This window comes from Urocampus carinirostris, chromosome 2 (genome assembly GCF_059441175.1).
Source record: "Urocampus carinirostris isolate Australia breed hairy pipefish chromosome 2, RoL_Ucar_1.0, whole genome shotgun sequence".
NCBI lineage: Eukaryota > Metazoa > Chordata > Actinopteri > Syngnathiformes > Syngnathidae > Urocampus > Urocampus carinirostris.
In genome coordinates, this window is record NC_142350.1 from 50,630,299 (window position 1) to 50,649,428 (window position 19,130).

The window sequence follows — 19,130 nt, forward strand, 5'->3', positions numbered from 1 at the left end:
CCCTAGTAAATAATAATCACCCATCACTGGTGAATCTTTTTTTCCAGAATCGTGCCACGGGCTACTCAGGTGTTCTCGGGTGCCCGCGAGCACCACATTGGTGACCCCTGCGCTAAATGGAACTTAATTCAAAAACACTTACATTGTCCTCGGTGCTGCACGATACGACGTGCTGGAGTTTGATTTCTGGCATCGTTGGCTCTTTTTTAATAAATAGACACGTTTAATGGTGGTTACGATAAGACTAATTTAATAAATTTAAACACACATGAGGGGGAAAAAGCACTTTGACCACGAGAAATCGTGTCACGACTGGCGAGCTAGCAAACAAAAGGGAGTGTAAACTTTATTACTCCCGTATAAACGCAACAAAATAACTCAACAACAAATTCGAAAAGCAGTTAGCGTATAATTATGGATTCCCATTAACAGGTTGTATACATATAAAGATATATAATTTACAAATGTATACACTTTGGGCAAATCATTTTCCCACCGAAAACCTGCGCGTTATTGTGTTGTGACGTCCGGGTCGTCCAGCCAATCAGAAGGCGCGTCTTCTTCTTCCTGTCATGTAAAGTAGTGATACTGTTAATGCCATCAGCAGGTCAAATGAAGCATTACATATACAATACATCGAATTCAAATTTTTTTTTTAATTACAATGAAATCTCGTTTATCGCGGTAGTAATGTTCCAAATAGAAAGTGTGATAGGCAAAATCTGCAAAGTAGAAACCTTTAATTTATTTGACCTCTATTATACAATTAAATACTCTATCGTACACTGAAACTGAAGAAAAAAACTCTGTTTACAGGCCATGTTCATTAGTGTACCTTTTTTCCAACCGATATGAGATCCTTCGACAAAAAAGTCAAGAGTAAAACTTCTGACAATAAAATATAAGCGCGATAAATCAAAATTTAATCTGCATAAAAATGAAGGGAAATACAGGACGATGAAATGAAATTTGGTGACTTTATATTCACCCTGTTGAACCACTTGGAAAAATACTTTCTGTCGTATTTAAAAAATCTTCTGATCTTATCAATTTAAATAAAATATGAAATATTAATCTTCATTATAATTCAACAGCACGGCGGCGCAGTGGTTAGCGCTTGTGCGGCACAGTTCATGTCATGGGAACCTGTTGTGGGTTCAAATCCAGCTCCAGACTTCCTGTGCGGAGTTTGTATGTTCTCCCCGTGCTTGCGTGGGTTTCCTCCGGGCACTCCGGTTTCCTCCCACGATCCAAAAACATGCATTTCAGGTGAATTGGCCGGTCCAAATTGTCCCTAGTTGTGACTGAACGAGTGAGTTGTCTGTCCCTGTGTGCCCTGCGATTGGCTGGCAACCAGTTCAGGGTGTCCCCTGCCCACTGCCCGGAGATGGCTGGGATGGGCTCCAGCCCCCCCGCGACCCTAATGAGGATAAGCGGTACAGCTAATGAGATGAGATGAGATTATAATTCAAAAATATAATCTATTTTAGATCATTATGCACGAGAAACTGAATTTTAAAACATATATTAATCATATTTAGAATAGTAAAGATATCTTTCAAACTATATAATGTTGTTCATTTTCATGAGAAAATAAATGTATCTTATGTATTTGTGTTTTGTAAACTGTCGTACATTTGTTTGTAATCAGCCAGATAAAAATTTTCTCATAACCTACTCTTCTCGTCGGCTGAAAAATAGTCTGTGTAATATAGTGTAATAATCTGTGAAGCCCTTTGAGTCTCTTCGTGATTTAGGGCTATACAAATAAAAATGACTTGACTTGACTTGACATATACTGAATGATTTATTGTTGGACAATAGAAAAATAATCAACCAAAACACTTTGTTTTTAAATCTAATCATGTCATGACTAATTTGACTTATTTCATTTGTTCGGTATTGGATTCAATATTTACTGTACTTTCCATTTAATAACATATTTTGAACAATGAAGAAGATTCTCTAATTCTAACCCTAATTTCTAACCCTAAACAAAGGCTCAAACCTAACCTAACCCACTAACCCTAAATCAAGCTCTAACACAACACTTAACCCTAACCCTCTAAACCTAACCTTAACCCTAAAACAAAACTAACCTCAAACCCCAACCAATTCCTGTAACACTTATTACTGACCCTAACTTTCTAACCTTAACCCTAAACCTTTAAACCTAACCCCAAACTTCTAACACTAAACCAAACCTCAATCCCCTAACCCTAACCCCCAACCCAACCTTGTAACCCGAACCCTTGACCCTAACCCTGTAACCTTATACTTAATCTTTAAACCTAACCCATAACTTCTAACCCTAAACAAAACCCTGAAAACAAAACCCTAACACCAAAACACCCTAATCCCAATACATTTAGTTTATTAATACATGACCAATATGGCTCATTCCATTTGTGACTTAAAATTAGTTTTAAGCCTTTTTATTAGTTTAATTAAATTCAACAATAACCAATCAGCCATTGTGTCCAGATACTGTAAAATAACTACAAAGTTTCAGTGCTGCTTCCAAGCAAAAAAAAAAAAAAAAAAAAATTGCTCCTCTTTATGCAATGCTTTGTCACAAATGCAATCAAACTCTTTTACAGCTTCCATCCTGCTGAGGAAGATAAAACATTTTCCATTTTACAAGAATCCATCTGCAGGCCAGATCCAATCAAGCAAGACAAAATGGCCATCAACACATTTTTTTCAGTCGTATAAATAAAACCGAGTGCAAAAGGGAGGTCACATAGTCATTTTGGCTAAGGGAGAACTTTAGAGGATCTCTAGGTAGATGGCAGAATCTGGATCAGGCATGGTGGGTCCTCGCACCTCTCTGGCGGCGATCTGGGTTTCCTCGGTTCCGCGTGGACCTGCTCGCCTTCTCTCGCCGCCTCTTCTGCCTATTGGACGCACCTAATAATTACAAACCCGGAAAGTCATTGGCTGCTCTCTAACCAGTCTGGAGGAAATTGCCGGCTTGCAATACCGCAACAGAGCCGTCAACATTATAAGGGACTCTTCCCACCCCCTTCACCACCTCTTTGACCTGTTATCCTCTGGTAAGCGGTACAGGTCCCTTACAACAAGGACTAACAGGCTCAGAGACTATTTCTTCCCCAGGACCGTCACCACCCTAAACAAGCGTGCAAAACTGTGAAAAATAACTATCTTGCCAGTCAAAATGTTTTTGTTGCTGATGAATGTTGTTGCACTATTTGGCCAGTCTCTAAGCACTACCGTGAAAATATTTTTGCCTATTTATCCTGGTATTCTTTTATCTAATGTTTCTATTTTAAGTCTTTATTACGTACTTATCCTGGAGTGCTATGTCAAATTTCATTGCAAACAATGTTCACCGCATAATCACTGACAAAAAAGACAATTTAATTTAATTCGAGGACAAATCACAAATGTGGAAGGCTGAATTGTTGACTGAATTAATTGGGTCATAAAGTACTGTAAAAATGAAATACAAGAGATGTGCAAAAAGTAATCGGATAAAAACCAAATATACCAGCAACTATTTTAGTCGTGATTTTCACTCCCACTGTTTTTCAGACTGTTACCAATAGCCTACTCAACTCTTGAGATGTTCACTCTTTGTGAGGCATTGGCATTTTAAATTGGTCAGAATCTCCTAAAACATTTCTTTTGCTGATTATTTTGGATTTAACATTTTTCAGCCCATGCATGTTGGTGTTATTAATTAATACATTTTTTACAAATATCTTACCCTGTATTGGTCATGCCTAGGGCCTAGATATACAGTGGGGCAAAAAAGTATCTAGTCGACCACCAATCGTGCAAGTTCACCTACTCAAAAAGATAAGAGAGGCCTATAATCCTCAACAAGGGTTAACCTCAACCATGAGAGGTTTTCCAAATTCTTTCTCTCATGGTTGAGGTTTACCCATTTTGACAAATATAGGCCTCTAATATTTTCAACTTGCACAATGGTGGTTGACTAAATACTTATTTACCCTACTATAAACGATTATTTTGGATGAAGCTGAGTTTATTCTTATTTAAGGGAGTATTTTGATCAACACTTTTGTAGATTTTCTGTATGCAACACCATCATTTACTTTTATTTTAACTTATTTTAAAGGAACAGTGTGTTATTATTCACTAGGGGGTTGTTGTAGCTTAGAATGGAGCTGCATTTGAAGAAGCACGAAGGACACCACTTTTCAAATTCTGTAGCCTACTTCCATGACCTAGGATATATTTAGCCATTAAAGGGATATAAAAACTAATGTTAATCCCTGTGAGCGACAACAAAAGACAGAGCGAGCTTGATACACTGAAAAGAGACAAAAGCTGGAGTTGGTCAGAGCTGGTGTAAGCATCTAACGGGAAAGGCTACTTAAAAAGACCGTTGAAAGATTGCAAGGAAAAGAATAATTTCTAAAGCCCGGATCACAGAAATCCACACCATGAAAGGCTAGAGAAGGAAGAAAAGACAAACGCAGGATGCTCGCGTCACCAAACCCAGCGATGTTCACAAGCCTGACCGGCTGTGGAAGGCGGGTGACACTGAAGAAAGAAGTAAGCTTATTTATAAGGAGCAGATAACAATAGTGAGCCATAGCCTGCAGCCAAGTGAGGAACTTAAGTGGCTAAAGAAGGAAACTGTGGTGAAAAAGTAAAGGACAAGTACATTACCCTTGTCACTGGCGTACTTACTTGCTTAGTACGCACAAAGCACGGAGTGCAGTTCTGGTAGAGCAGCTGGTAACTTCCGTTGGTGTACACGTGGCTAACCTCAGAGCGGTTGAGTTGGACAGGCATGCCAGCCTGCTGCATTCCGATTCTGGACGGATGCCCATTTAACACGTGTAATGTTTTTTTAGAACAGTGCAATAAAAAGAAAATGGCCAAGGAGACGCCTGACAGAATGAGGATGGCGGCAGGGACCAAAAACCAGTGTAACAGCCGAGAATCTGCAATAAAACGGGCAATAAAAGGGCAAAATGGCAATAAAACTTTCAACATTTTTAAACTACAGTAGACCCCTGGGATATGGTGAATCTGCCTTATGACGTTTTCACTTTGTGGCATGAAGTAAGATATGTTTTTGGGCCCTCTTTACTGCATTTTCCCCACTCTACTACATAAGCAACAAATGACTTTGCCTGCCCAAATAAAATGTGATTTTTTCCTCGACGTGTATATTTATTCATCATGTTATTAAATCATCCATCCATATTCTGTGCCGCTTATCCTCGCTAGGGTCGGGAAGGGTGCGAGAGCCCATCCCGACTACCTTTCAGCAGTGGGCAGGGGACACCCTGAACTGGTTGCCAGCCCGTCGCAACTTATTTAGTCATATGCGTGTATATTACAAATTGTTATTTTAATGTTTATATCTAAGGCACCATGGGTTCAGTAAGAATTAACTAATTACTATTTGTTTTTCTCTCCGCTATACAGCAATTTCACTTTGCGACCCCCACTTCAGAGCTTTGCATGGAGCCTCCGTTGGAAATTGGCGGTCTACTTGTGATACCAAGAGACAAGAAGAAGTCTACATTGACAAGCCGGCAGAGATGGGAAGCTCCGTCGTTGCAGTCATGGACTTTTTGAAAAAATTGCTACATGTCACTTATGTTTTTCTTATTGATGTTCACTAAATCTATTGCACCCTGGTCATCCAGGAAGGGGGTTTACCACATGTGAGGCCCCTTCTCAAGGTTTCTCATTTTCCTCGTGCTAAGGTTTTGAGTGGTTCCTTGCCTGAATGTTGGTTTAAGATCAGGGGATGGTGTAATTGTAATCTGTGCAGTCCTTTGAGACATTTTGTGACTAAGGGCTATACAAATAAATGTGAATTGACTTGAATGTGACAAGAACATATTAATATTGTATTTCAGGGGTCTACTGTGCTTCCTCATTGCTAGTCAGAATATAAAGTGTACTTGAACTCACTGCGGTCCTCCCAAGGCTGCAGTAGCAGGATGGAGTCGTTCCCGAGTGTGTTGTGGGCCGAACACGATACCGTTTGCGCTTCCCCGAACCCGCCCAGAGTGGCCGTGATCGAGCCGGCCGAGAAAGATTCCGATGTGTTGTAACCAGGTGGTGGGTCTGTGCTATCGACGTGCCAGGTGATGGAGGCAGTTGGGTTGGATCGGGCCGAGCAGAAGCAGCGGAGATGACCGCCCTCGGCTATGCAAATCGATGAGCGCAGAATGGTCGGCTTATCTGGAAGACAAAATAATTGTTAGAGTACGTTTATTTGTCATAAAACCATACTAACAAATACAGAAAGTGCAGTTATGGTGCATTCAGGTTCGCGAGGAAAATCGGAAAACTGCAAACTAACGGATTTGTGTTTTTAAGTTCAAAATAGGCCGAAAAAGTTTTCTTTTTTCAATATAATGTTTCATAATAACAACACAAAAAAAAAGAAAAAAAAACACTCAAGTGTGCTTGATGATGATATATTGATATTTACTTTTTATTTTTAAACAGATTTTTCTAGCTGTGAAAAAAATCAAAACAAAAAGAATCTTGTTTTTTATTTTTATGTATTTACTGTACATTTTTTTATAAGATTATGAACTTTCCTTTTGAAATGAAAATGATTCCCTTCAATAATTGTGCTCATCTTTTTCTGTTGATTAATCTACAGAACTGAAAAAGCATTATTTAAAAGGTACTTTTAAAAAATGTATATACATATCATTTTTGTTTTGTCGGAAAGGAGTTATTTATGTAACATCAATTGAATAAATGAAATGGAAAAAAAAAAAATCCCCAGAAACAAAATAAAAATAAAATAAAATATAAAAAAATAAACAAATTGAAATTAAATTAAAGTATTTTGTTATATGCACTCTCCTCTAAATTATTTGATTACTTTATTTTACGAATCATTCCTATTTTTTTTATAGCTGTTAAGCTTCTTTTCTATCCCAAGTGCAAATGCAAATGAAAAATACCCCAAAACATTGTAAAATATTTTAATGAATCATTTTTTTTCTCAGAAAATGTTGACTTATGTAATATGAATTAAACAAATTGGAGGTTGTCTCGCCCAGGGAGTGAGTTAGTGTAGAACCGCCACTGCCTACATTGCACATCCAGGAGGGTGGACGGAGACTGGGCGCGTCCGACCGAGTTCTCTGCCGTGCATTGGACGGCCATGTCCCGTGTCACGTTGTAGAGACGGACTGTGTGCGTCCGTTGGACCAAGTTGAACGTCCGACCGGGTCGGATATACGACCAGCGGTACCCCGAAACCGGCGGGTCGGCTTTGCACGAGCAGGCCAGCAGGGCGCTGCCCCCCTCCTGCACAACCAGGGTCTGAACTTGCACCCTCACGTCTTTGGGTGCGACTGCGGAGAAAAGGAAAAGAGGAGGATAAATAAATTAAAGCAGAGGTCTATAACTATCATCTTGGGGGCAAATTCTGGCCTACCAAAATAACAGTTTAAGGGTCCTCCGCCTAATGTGATAGATAAATGTAAGTGTAGCCCACACAAATTATAAATGTATGTGTTATTTTAATATAAATTCTTAATGTCTTCTCATTTTCTTGTGGAAAAATAAAATTGGCCCCATCTCACCCAAATCCTAGGTCTGGCATCGCCCAAGTAATTTGAGTCTGCAACCAAAAACGATGCTAGAAAGCACATGGAACAATACAAACTACAGTGACCCAAAGTGACCAAAAAGTACCATTTAGTACCAGGTCAGGTCTTTCTAGGTGAGCCTCATGCTATGTAAAATAAAAGCAAATTTCCCGACAAGTATGAGTTTCTAAAAAAGGCAAGTTTAATTGATAGTTCTTTTACAGTAGTTACAGTAGTTATTTTACATTGGTATTTAAATCGTCCATCCATCCATTGTCTGCACCGCTTATCCTCAGTAGGGTCGCGGGGGTGCTGGAGCCCATCACATATTCGGGCAGTGGGTAGGGGACACCCTGAACTGGTTGCCAGCCAGTCGCAGGGCACAGAGAGACGGACAACTCACTCGCTCATTCACACTTAGGGACAATTTGGACCGGCCAATTAGCCTGACATACATGTTTTAGGAATGTAGGAGGAAACCCACGCATGCACGGGGAGAACATGCAAACTCCACACAGGAAGGCTGGTAGCTGGATTTGATCCCATGACCTCAGAACCTATTCAGCCATCCAATTTCTGATTGGACAGAGACATGTAAAAACCTATGAAGTCGTCTCTTACTGGGCAGATTTTGAAGGGCACCATTTTTCCTGCTGAAGTGAAAAAAATATTTTTTAATATCAATACATCAAATTTTTTATTAGTATTTATTAATAAATTATTGTCTAAGATTTATTTTTAAAACCACAAAACCCAAAGAAAAATGTAAAACAATTTTATCCCTGTTAAAAATATATATACTGTATACATTAAAAAAAAAGGATTTGTGTTATGTAACCTATTAAGTAATTTGTTGCTAGGCAGAATTCAACAGGCACAATTTCTTCTGCTGAACTGAAAAATCTTGATACAGTAACATGATTGCACGCATTGTTAAATAAAAGATAATCTTTTTAAAAATATTATACATTTGTCGAAATCAGTGTCACACTTGTTCTATTTTGTAATTTTTACGTTTCTTTTTTTAGGTTTGTATTGATGAAAAAATGAACAGAGACGTGTTTCGTAACAGGCATTTAAAAAAGGATGAAGTATTTATTTCATTTGTTGACTCAAACTCACAGCGTCGTGCATGGAGGGCTCCGATGGGGGCTGCATGCATTGCCACCAACAACCCTGCTGTTTGCAAAGAATGCAAAAATAATGAACACAATAGAGTACAGTTTTAGTCATTTTTATTTTTGTTTGCAGTAATGGAATGTTTTCTATGTAAAATATTTATAAATGCAAGGACACTTTCCACAACGGACTTTACTCATTTGCATACCTGTCAACCTGTACGTTTTTGCCGTACAAAGTACGTTTATTATCCATTTTAAGACGTGTACGACGTACAAGAAAATCTGTACGGAAAAAGGCAAATTTGTGAATTATGGGTACCATCCGGTAAACACACAGCCTTTATCTCGGTATGTTTTTTTTTTGTTGCAAACGAAGCGAGCGGTTTGATGCTACTGTGCGCATGCGTCTGCCGCCTGGGGATTTCCCATAATGCACCATTCCGTGGTAGTTGTGTGGTGAAAGGAAGTCCGTCTCTTTTTAGAGAACCGACTTTTTCGGCTCAACTCATTAAAGAGAGCCGGCTCTCAAACAGCTCACTTGCTTTGATGCATTCTATTACGAATTATTATGTTGTATAAAGAAGTTAAGAAAAAAAGGAAGTATAAAAGGAGAAAATGAAAAAAGACAGGTTTGTGGTTATCCCGTTAATCAGTATATTACCAACAATAATTTAATGCAGAAAATGAATTAATAATTTGAATAAGAAAATGTATTATTCTATTTAATTATATTTGCATGTATTTTTTCCATCTGCAGTGAACGTCCAAGCTACTTAATTTTTGAACTTTTTTTTTAATAATAAACCTCATTCATGTCGAGCAACTCAGTATCTCGCAACAAAATGTTAATTAACAATATATATGATATACCGAAACACATGTACAATATAACATGTTAAACTACATAAATAAACACGTTTGAAAAAAAATATATGGTGTAAAATTATTTTGTATTTAGTAAGGGAAAATACGACAGTTTGTAAGGGCATGGAGCCCTGGAGGTTGACAGGTATGCATTTGTTGTGCATTTCACTTGTTACAATGGCAATAGTTTATATTCTATTCCAAATAGATACATAATATTGTGTAGTCACGGCTGAGACAGTCAATATCATAGAAAGAAAAAAAAAATAGTTGAAAATATACCCCCAAAAATTGGAAAATGATCCGTACCATTTTTTTCTGATTTAAAAATTTGCAAGATTTCCAAATGCAGATACAAACTCACCAAAGAGCAGAAGCCGCATGAGTGAACCGACAGTGTTCGCATGCAGAAAGACTTCTCTGTCAAAGGCCAACTAAGAAAAATCAGAAAAAGCCTGTTGAGGATGGAGAAGTCTGACATCAGTTTGTCCAAAATTGCAATCCATTTCCTTGACCTTAACTTAACATCACTTTGAAGTGCAGTTCATTCAAAGCTTTCCTTCTGACTTGGAGTTATGATAAGCCTTAAATCAAATGAAGAACTTATGGAGGGCTTCCGAAGGGGGTCACGTGACGGCCGATTTATGAGTCATCCTCATGCCGTTTCCTCAAATTGGCTGTTGGACTGTTCTTAAGGACTACCTGCAGTGAAATAGATAAACAGGGAAATAGGCTAAAATTAAAGGCCCAGTGTGTAATCTATAGCGACCCATCTGTGAAAATACTGTATTGATTTAAATTAAACACTATTGATTTAGATAAACAAAAACATAAACGTCTGGGGTTTTTAGTAGCTTCTCCTGCTAGCTGTTAAAGTTAGCATCTCACACTCAGCTGTGACCACGTTTTTGATTTTTCAGCCGCTTTGGGTGTATCCAGCTTGCTTGGTCTTTTGTTTTACTCGCATAAGTATATACATTTTAAAAGAATCCTAGATTTAGAAATTGGTGAGGAGGTGGAAATAGGTAAAATAATCATATTACACAACCTGAGAGGCCATCTTATTGCTAAAGAAACCTGAATGACAATATTCATCCAAGCGGCTTTCATCATTCCTCTGTTTCATTCTCTAGCCACTTGGCTGCAGGCTATGTCTTGCCACTAACCGCTATTGTTAACTGCTCCATGTAGATAAGGCTTGATTCCTCCAAGCATCTTCTATTTTTTTTCCCAATGTTTCCCTTTCTAGCCAATTTGCTGCAGTCTACGACTCACCACTCGTCGCTATTGTTATCCTTAGCTGCTCAATTAAAAAAATATTGCTTTTTCCAAGCATATTGTAGTTTTTGTTGTTGTTGCTGTTTCTTACTTCAGCAGCTTATTATATGTTGCGGAATACCTTATATGTTAGCTACTTAGCTGCAGGCTATGACTACATGCTAGCCATTATTGTTACGTTATTGTCGCAGCTCTGTGTAAATAAAACTTGATTCATCCAAGCATCTAAACAAATTTTCCAACTGTTTCCTTACCTAGCCACTTGGCTGCAGGTTAGGGCTCGTTTCTAGCCACCATTGTTGTCCTTAGCTTAACAATGTAAATAAATCATGCTTCATCCAGGCATCTTCAATATTTTTGTTTTACTGTTTCCTTCTTTAGTCGTTCATGTGAGCCAATTGGCTGATGGGTTTTGGTTGCCACTAGCCACTCATGTCTTTTTTGCGGTGCCGTGTAAATAAAGCTTCGTCCAAGCATCTTGGAGATTTTTCCCACCGTTTCCTTTTTTAGCAGCCGATGTTAGCCACTTGGCTGCAAGCTATGACTAGTTGCTAGGCGCTTTAGCTATCTTTAGCTCCTCAGTGTATACAAAGCATGCTATACTTAGGCATCGTTAATATTTGTTGTTCCACAGTTACCATTTTGTAGCTCATGGCTGCCGGCTATGGTTTGCTGCTAGCCGCCATTGTTACTGTTAGATGCTCTGTGTAAATAAAGTTTGCTTGGTTCTTCAGTCTCACTGACCTTCCCCTCCTGGTAAGGTAGCAAACATTGCTTAGTTATGTGATTCAGTCATCTTACTCTTTGTTTCCATTGTTTCCATCTCTAGCTACTCTTGTTAGCCACTTAGCTTCAGGCTGTGGGACAACAGTAGCCAATATTGTTATTGTAGTGAACATTGCTAAGTTTCATGATTCAGGGTCCTGACATTTGACAAATTTTGCTTTGTACTTGCAATTGTTTACTGGCCTTAATAGTAGCTTCCCTGCTAATTGGTTATGTTAGCCATCTACACCAGCCTCGACCAACACCAGTTATTTGCCCTTTTCAGTCACTTTTGATTTACCTAGCTCACTGTCTTTTGTTGTTGCCAGCAGGGATTGACACACGTTGTCATGTCGCTAGTTAGCGCATGGAAGACAATTTGGAACTAAGCTTCTCAATTTTGTGATCCTTTGCGCTTCCGAAGTATTTTTTCTTTTAGTGGTGAATTATCACAGAGTGTCACTCTAATTATAATTCAATGCACAATTTTTAATACTATATTACCAACTTTAGAAAGGTTTAATTGATGCCATTCATACTCCAAGAAAAAGTACGTCCGCCACCTGTTTGTAATATTTTTGCCCCTTCAATAACAATCCCCCGTAATCCGTTGTCGTTTTTGGCAAGCGCTGACCTCACCAACAGGAACAGAAACAACACGGTCGTACAACCTCAGCAAGTAACACTTCTCTATGAAAACTAAATTTAGCGGGAAAACAAAAATGCAGGATGTCGTGACACCACCGTCATCTAGCGGTAGGTTGCGATTCCCCCAAACAAGAACGCCATTTTATTTGGGTCATTTTGTGGACATTGAAAATAAGATTTTGGAACCATCAATCACAATATGTACGAAAAAAAGCGATTCATGTTCATATAAGATCGACGTTTTTCCATAAAATCGATTTTTGTGACGTCATATCCATCCATCCATTATCTGCACCGCTTATCCTCAGTAGGGTCGTGGGGGTGCTGGAACCAATCCCAGCCATCCTCGGGCAGTGGGCAGGGGACACTCTGAACTGGTTGCCAGACAGTTGCAGGGGACACAGAGACAGACAAGTCATTCACTCATTTTACCTAGGGACAATTTGAACTGGCCAATTAACCTTACATGCATGTTTTTACAATGTGGGAGGCAACCCATGCAAGCACGGGGAGAACATGCAAACTCCACACAGGAAGGTTCGGTCTCATGGCCTCAGAACTGTGCCGCGAACGAGCTAACCACTCAGCCGGCTCGCTGACGTCATATCTGATACGTTGCACAGTGTACAAGTTATGTTCTCCTTGTCTCAGTTAAATGTTTAAACAGTGTTCATGGTTTACTGTCCCAGAAGTGTATGGTTTAAGTTGCTTGTTTTTTAGGATAGAAAACTAAATCACAATCATCGATTATATCGAACCGTATTACTGGTAGAACTACAATTTTTGAGAATCGTGATATACCGGTAAATGTAATCAGCAACTTAGTATCGTGATACTTTCGAATCGTGATCAAAGCATATCGTCCCACCCCCAAACCAGGTGCAATCGACATTTCGTTCTGTGTACATTGTTACACAGAATGACAATACAAGGAAATTATTATTATTATTATTATTAAATCACACCCTAATAAAAAAAGATAACAATATTCATAAAACGGAGGTAGACTGAAATAGTCAAGTCATGTTTATTTGTGTCACTCTTAATCACAAGGAGTCTCAAACGGCTGCACAGACCACAGACTACTGCAAACTACAGATTATTATTACACCAGCCCCTGATCTAAAACCTAAAAATAGGTCCGAAAATTTATACGAGAAACACTAGCTGCAATTATTGAATGTTAAGTTACACTATATACTGTACATTGTCAAGTCTAAATAGAAAATATATGCATTCCTTTGAAAATAATTTAGATTTCAATTATATCAATTGTCAACACACAATCGCCAGTCTTAATCCACAAACATTAAACCCTAATTTAATCGGTGTTCACGTATAAATACACGCAAAAATGTGATGAAAACAAAAAAAAACATCTAAAGTCCCCCTATGTTCCGGTCCGGAGCCTTTGCTCTGAGAATGCTGGTCTACTAGTGATCCCAAGAGCCAAGAAAAGATCCGTAGGTTCGAGAGCGTTCTCCATCCGGGCCCCGGTGCGGTGGAATGCTCTTCCCCCTGAGATTCGATCTGCAACCTCAGTGGAAATGTTTAAATCTAAGCTTAAAACACTTCTATTCTATAGCATATGAATAACCTATATTTTATGTTGACAATATATGTGTATTATTTGTTATTGCAACATCAATCGCAGCCTGGTCATCCTGGAAGGGGAATTACTTCATGTGCGTTCCCTTCCCAAGGTTTCTTCATTTTCCTCATGTTGAGGTTTTTGAGTTTTTCCTTGCCCTGATGTAGGTTTTAGATCAGGGGATGGTGTAATAAAAATCTGTGGTTTGCAATAATCTGTGGTCTGTGCCCTTTGATTAAGGGCTATACAAATGACTTGACTTGACATGATAATACCTCTATTTTAATGAGGAGCGTGCATGATGGTAATATTTCTAATAAGTAGTGTCGGCTGATTGTGACCAAGCTCTCCAGTGCCGCGTGCTCATTACTAAGAGTTAGAGAAGAGACACAACCAAGTTGTGCTACTACTTCCATTGAGAATACATTCTAATGTGGAAAAAATTCTTTGAATTTTTCCAAAAAGTAGTGTCAGCTGATAAGAAGCTCTTCCATGCCTCACATACATTACGGAGAGAAAAGAGGATACAAGACCAAATTGTACTGCTACTTCGATAGAACATCTAAATCGATTCTAATGAGGAACATAAACATCAAGAATCTTTCTACCAAGTAGTGTTGGCTGATTCCTGCCGAGCCCTCGGATGAATATAGAAAATCAAAGTGCATTATAATGAGCTCTAATTTTTCTATGGGGACGATATCTGTGACGTGGTATTTGACCTTTATCAGTCTGATTTTGCAGCCATACTATTATTGGTTAAATTAGATAAAACTTCAAACATATTTGGTGTCATTTTGCTGCCAATTACAATCCTCCCTCGTTGCTTCAGCTCAACTCACGACCCCCCATGAAAGAAAACATGCACCTCAGCAGCTTCCATTGAGGGCTTGCAAAAGGCTTGCACATCATAGCTTTTCCAAAAGAACACACCAACGCCCCTAAACCCGGACACATACCCGGAACACACCCAGTGGACCACTAAAGGATTTTGCATTCATCGACAGAAAAAAACAAGGGGATAACTTATTGCATTTGGGCCCCCGGGGTCCTCTTTTTCCACGTTGCGTTCGGATTCAGCTCACGGTCGCTCTCGCTGCCTGAGAAATTAAGGTAAGCTGTTTTTAAGGAGTTTAAAATTTATTAAGATGAGGGCAGGTCAAGAAAAAGCCAGATATTATGAGAAAAATATTATTTCTGTTGTTAATGATTTATCAGTTTTAGATATTTTAAATATTTGTGTGATTTATATATTCATGAAACTGCTTATGCTGTGTTGTAAAGTGCTTAATAAATAAAGGCGAACTTTCAAAAATAGTTTATTTCTCATAAAGTAAGCTAAGAACAAGTATTTTATACATATTTTAGCGAGACAACATTTAATTTCATTATGGTTTAGTTTGATATCAAACTCCTACTAATTATTTGTAAATTACATCAAATCAGGGAAATACATTTTTAATTTGGTTTATCTCCTAAAAATATATTATAAAAAAATATAATATAACGAAAAGATGCTCAAAGAAAATGAATGATTTTTTTTTTTTTTTTACCTTTTAAACTAATATAAGAAAAACAAAATGATCAAAAAATAAATATCAGTTCAATTCTAAATAATTAATAATAAAATATCCAAGATCATATTGATTGATGATATATATATATATATATATATATATATATATATATATATATATATATATACATATATATATATATATATCACGATACTATGCTGATTCCATATATATAAATGAATATATATATATATATATATATATATATATATATATATATTACCAAGTGCGTAAATAAATATGAAAAAGTCAGCACTGACCCACTTCCACGTGCCCAGGGGCCCCGAAGAAGCCGCCCGAGGGTCTCGCTCAGCATGTACAGCTTCATGGGAGGGGGCCTGTTTTGCGCCATTGTGGGCAACATCCTGCTGGTCGTCTCGACGGCAACCGACTACTGGATGCAATATCGCCTATCGGGCAGCTTTGCCCACCAAGGCCTTTGGCGATACTGCGTATCGGGAAAGTGCCACATGCAGACCGACAGCATTGGTAAGTAGTATCTGTACAGCAGCAACCGCTGAAAACGAAATTTTATTTAGAAAATGCAGGGGTGAGCAACAAGACTTTGGAGCAGCATGAGAGAGAGAGACACACACAGAGAATGTGTTGCCATCCTTAGAAGGATGAAGTTTTTATTTTTGTGCATCCGCCAACATTTGTTTTTTTTTTGGGTCCAATATGGCTCTTTTAGGTTGGCAACCCATTGGAACAGAGACGGTGTTTAAAAAATACCTTTTCCATTTTTAAACATTAATATTTTTTTTCCTTTTTTACCTTTCTAGTTTTATGATCTCATGGTGAGGCTTTCGAGTTTTTCCTTGCCCTCATGTAGGTTTTAGATCAGGGATAGTGTAATGGTAGTCTGTAGCCTGTAGAGCTCTTTGAGACTTCCTGTGATTAAGGGCTATACCATTAATGACATCAGTTGGTTGAATGTTGATGGTGTGTGTATTGTCTGTTGATGCCCTTGCAACATCCATTGCAGCCTGGTCATCCTGGAAAGGTGATTACCTCATGAGCAACCCCTTCTCAATGTTTCTTTTTTTCCTCATGCTGAGGTTTCTGAGTTTTTCCTTCCCCTTATGTAGGTTTTAGATCAGGGGATGTTGCAATGGTGGTCTGTGCAGCACTTGGAGACTTTTTGTGACTAAGGGCTATCCATCCATCCATTATTTGCACCGCTTATTCTCAGTAGGGTCGTGGGGGTGCTGGAACCCATCCCAGCCATCTTCGGGCAGTGGGCAGGGCACACCCTGAACTGGTCGCCAGCCAGTCGCAGGGCATACAGAGACAGACAACTCACTCGCTTATTCACACCGAGGGACAATTTGGACCGGCCAGTTCACCTGACATGCATGCTTTTGGCATGGGGGAGGAAACCGGAGTGCCCGGAGTAAACCCACACAAGCAGAGGGAGAACATCCAAACTCCGCACAGGAAGGCCGGAAGTTGGATTTGATCCCAAGACCGTAGATAGAACTGTGCCGCAGAGGCGCTTACCACTCAGCTGCTGTGCCGGAGGGCTATACAAATAAACAAAAAAAAATGATTAGAAATAAGATACTTTAGGGCACTGGTTCTCGCCTGGTCTGGCTTGAGGACCAAACATTCCACCCTGGGGACAGGCTGCGACCCGAATCAAGATAAATGTCCCCTTCTCAAGTCTATCCAAGGAGGGGATTGTGCCGTTTGAAGCAGAAATATTAGACTATATTCACCCCTTTTTCAAAAAACGAAAATGACCATCACAACCGGGGTGACTTAAGGTGGCGTGTATAGTCGCATGTCTGCCTACATCGTATATAGGTGCCACCCTGGAGATGCTTCGGAATAGCCACATGATGGGGGAGATTCAAAATATCAATGAGGTGTGTACTGAACATTGATTATAAATTAATGATGTAGTTATAAAAATGTATATCTTTGGCAGTCGACATCACTATTTTACTTGGGTTTTTCAAATGTAGTAATGTTTCAACTTATTAGATAATGTTTAGGGATAGTGTGAGCTTGAGGAATTCTTAAAAAAATCTGTTTGCAGCACAGTTCTGAGGTCATGGAATCAAAACTTCCTGTGTGGAGTTTGCCTGCAGACTTCTTCTTGGCTCTTGGTATCACAAGTAGAACAGCAATATCCCAGCGGAGGCTCTGACAGGAACATAGTGGGAAATCCAATCAGAGTCCATGCAGTGGGGGTCACAAAGTGAAATTGCTGTATAGCGAAGACAAAAACAAATGGGAATTTGCTAATTCATCCTAAGCCCCAGGTGCTTTAGATATAAACATTTAAATAACAAAATTGTCTATAGTAGTACAGCCAATGTGTAATATACATGCATATGATTCAATAAGTTGCTACTGGCTGGCAACCAGTTCAGTGTGTCCCCTGCCCACTGCCCTACTGATGATAAGCAATGCAGATAATGGATGGATGGATGTTAATATTTATATTTTATGTTGATAATGTCTGTGTATTTTCTGTACAGCCCTTTGAGACTTCTTGTGATTAAGGGCATCACAAATAAACATGACTTGTACCTTTTTTTTTCGTCACAGCCTACTGGAACGCCACGCGCGCTTTCATGATCCTGTCCGGCATGTCTTGCTTTGCGGGCATCGTGGCGGGCATCCTTTCCTTTGCCCATTTCTCAGCTTTCGAGAGGTTCAACCGCTCCTTCGCCGCCGGCATCATGTTCTTCGTGTCCAGTGAGTGGAGACAAGACAAAAACATATCATTTCACATCTGAGTTAACGTAGCTTTTCTTCTTACCGTTTGCAGCGCTGTTCGTGCTTCTGGCAATGGCCGTCTACACGGGGGTTACAGTCAACTTCCTGGGCAAACGTTTTGGAGACTGGCGTTTCTCTTGGTCCTATATTCTTGGATGGGTGGCGCTGCTCATGACATTCTTTGCAGGTAGAGAGTTGAATTGGATTTATTGTAATTGATAAGATAACGACGTAGAGATCAGTCATGGCACTCCAGGGTAAACACGTAATAAAGAGAAAAGTAAGATAAAAAGGGCAAAAATACTTACTAAGTTGTCGGGGTTGGATAGGGTTACTTTAACTGTATTACTTTCAATTACTTTTGGATTACTCCAATACCAAATATGCTAATAAAAGACAAAATAAACTAAATATGAATACAATTATGACTCACAACACGTGGTAAGCTTTCTCTCTAATACATTTACTTAATGATATCTCTGAAATAAAAAGTAGTATGAATATGATTTTGTGTGTTGCAGGTATATTCTACATGTGTGCCTACAGGATGCACGAGTGCAGACGGGTGGCGGGCCCACGTTGAACGCCAGGCACCAAAGGGTCGCCGAGGACGCTACCACATCCACTTACCTGTGGAATATGCACAAAACAACTCTAAAAAATATTAAAATTTGGGTGTACAAACTGGCTCAATATGCATTTCTTTTTTCATAAAAGGTAAAAACACATCGGCGTATTTTACTTTTAATGAAATGAAATGAAATGATTTGCATTTATATAGCGCTTTTCAAATCAATGACTTCCCAAAGCGCTTTACAATGTGCTCCACATTTCCCAATAGCGGCCTTGTATGTCAGCCATGTAAGACGCTAACCTGCTTATTGGGGGTACTAGGGGTTCAGTGTCTTACCCAAGGACACCTCGACATGTAACACGGACGAGCCGGGATTCGAACTGGGATCCCTTGATCCCAAGAGGAGCGCTCTAC

At 39.1% G+C, this 19,130-nt stretch overlaps 3 protein-coding genes across 7 annotated transcripts in view; 1 reads left to right on the forward strand and 2 right to left on the reverse strand.

The window, feature by feature from the left end:
- xrcc1 (X-ray repair complementing 1) overlaps window positions 1-494 on the reverse strand; it is a 36,562-nt gene extending 36,068 nt beyond the window's left edge. Inside the window, exon 1 of the mRNA XM_088327014.1 lies at window positions 143-494. Within this exon, the coding sequence (XP_088183140.1) occupies window positions 143-193 (51 nt within the window). The 5' untranslated portion in view covers window positions 194-494. The remainder of the gene's footprint in view (window positions 1-142) is intronic.
- Window positions 469-15,925, reverse strand: psg4 (pregnancy specific beta-1-glycoprotein 4). 5 transcript variants are annotated; one of them, XM_088327017.1, is made up of 8 exons: window positions 15,676-15,925; window positions 9,921-10,258; window positions 8,694-8,750; window positions 7,071-7,334; window positions 5,926-6,198; window positions 4,684-4,940; window positions 2,827-2,910; window positions 469-567 (listed from the first exon to the last, which is right to left on the reverse strand). In XM_088327017.1, exons 2-8 carry the CDS (start codon window positions 9,937-9,939, stop codon window positions 511-513), a joined length of 1,011 nt encoding a protein of 336 aa, XP_088183143.1. In that variant the 5' UTR covers window positions 9,940-10,258; window positions 15,676-15,925; the 3' UTR covers window positions 469-510. The 5 variants fall into 5 exon arrangements, with proteins under 5 accessions (XP_088183143.1, XP_088183142.1, XP_088183144.1 ...); XM_088327016.1 differs by lacking the exon at window positions 469-567 and having other exon boundaries at window positions 1,860-2,910; window positions 9,921-9,990; window positions 10,078-10,258; XM_088327018.1 differs by lacking the exon at window positions 469-567 and having other exon boundaries at window positions 1,860-2,910; window positions 8,694-8,747; window positions 9,921-9,990; window positions 10,072-10,258.
- Window positions 14,804-18,830, forward strand: lim2.5 (lens intrinsic membrane protein 2.5). The gene is made up of 5 exons (XM_088327021.1): window positions 14,804-14,951; window positions 15,694-15,904; window positions 17,972-18,121; window positions 18,195-18,329; window positions 18,664-18,830. Exons 2-5 carry the CDS (start codon window positions 15,730-15,732, stop codon window positions 18,723-18,725), a joined length of 522 nt encoding a protein of 173 aa, XP_088183147.1. The 5' UTR covers window positions 14,804-14,951; window positions 15,694-15,729; the 3' UTR covers window positions 18,726-18,830.
- Window positions 18,831-19,130: the final 300 nt, after the last annotated feature.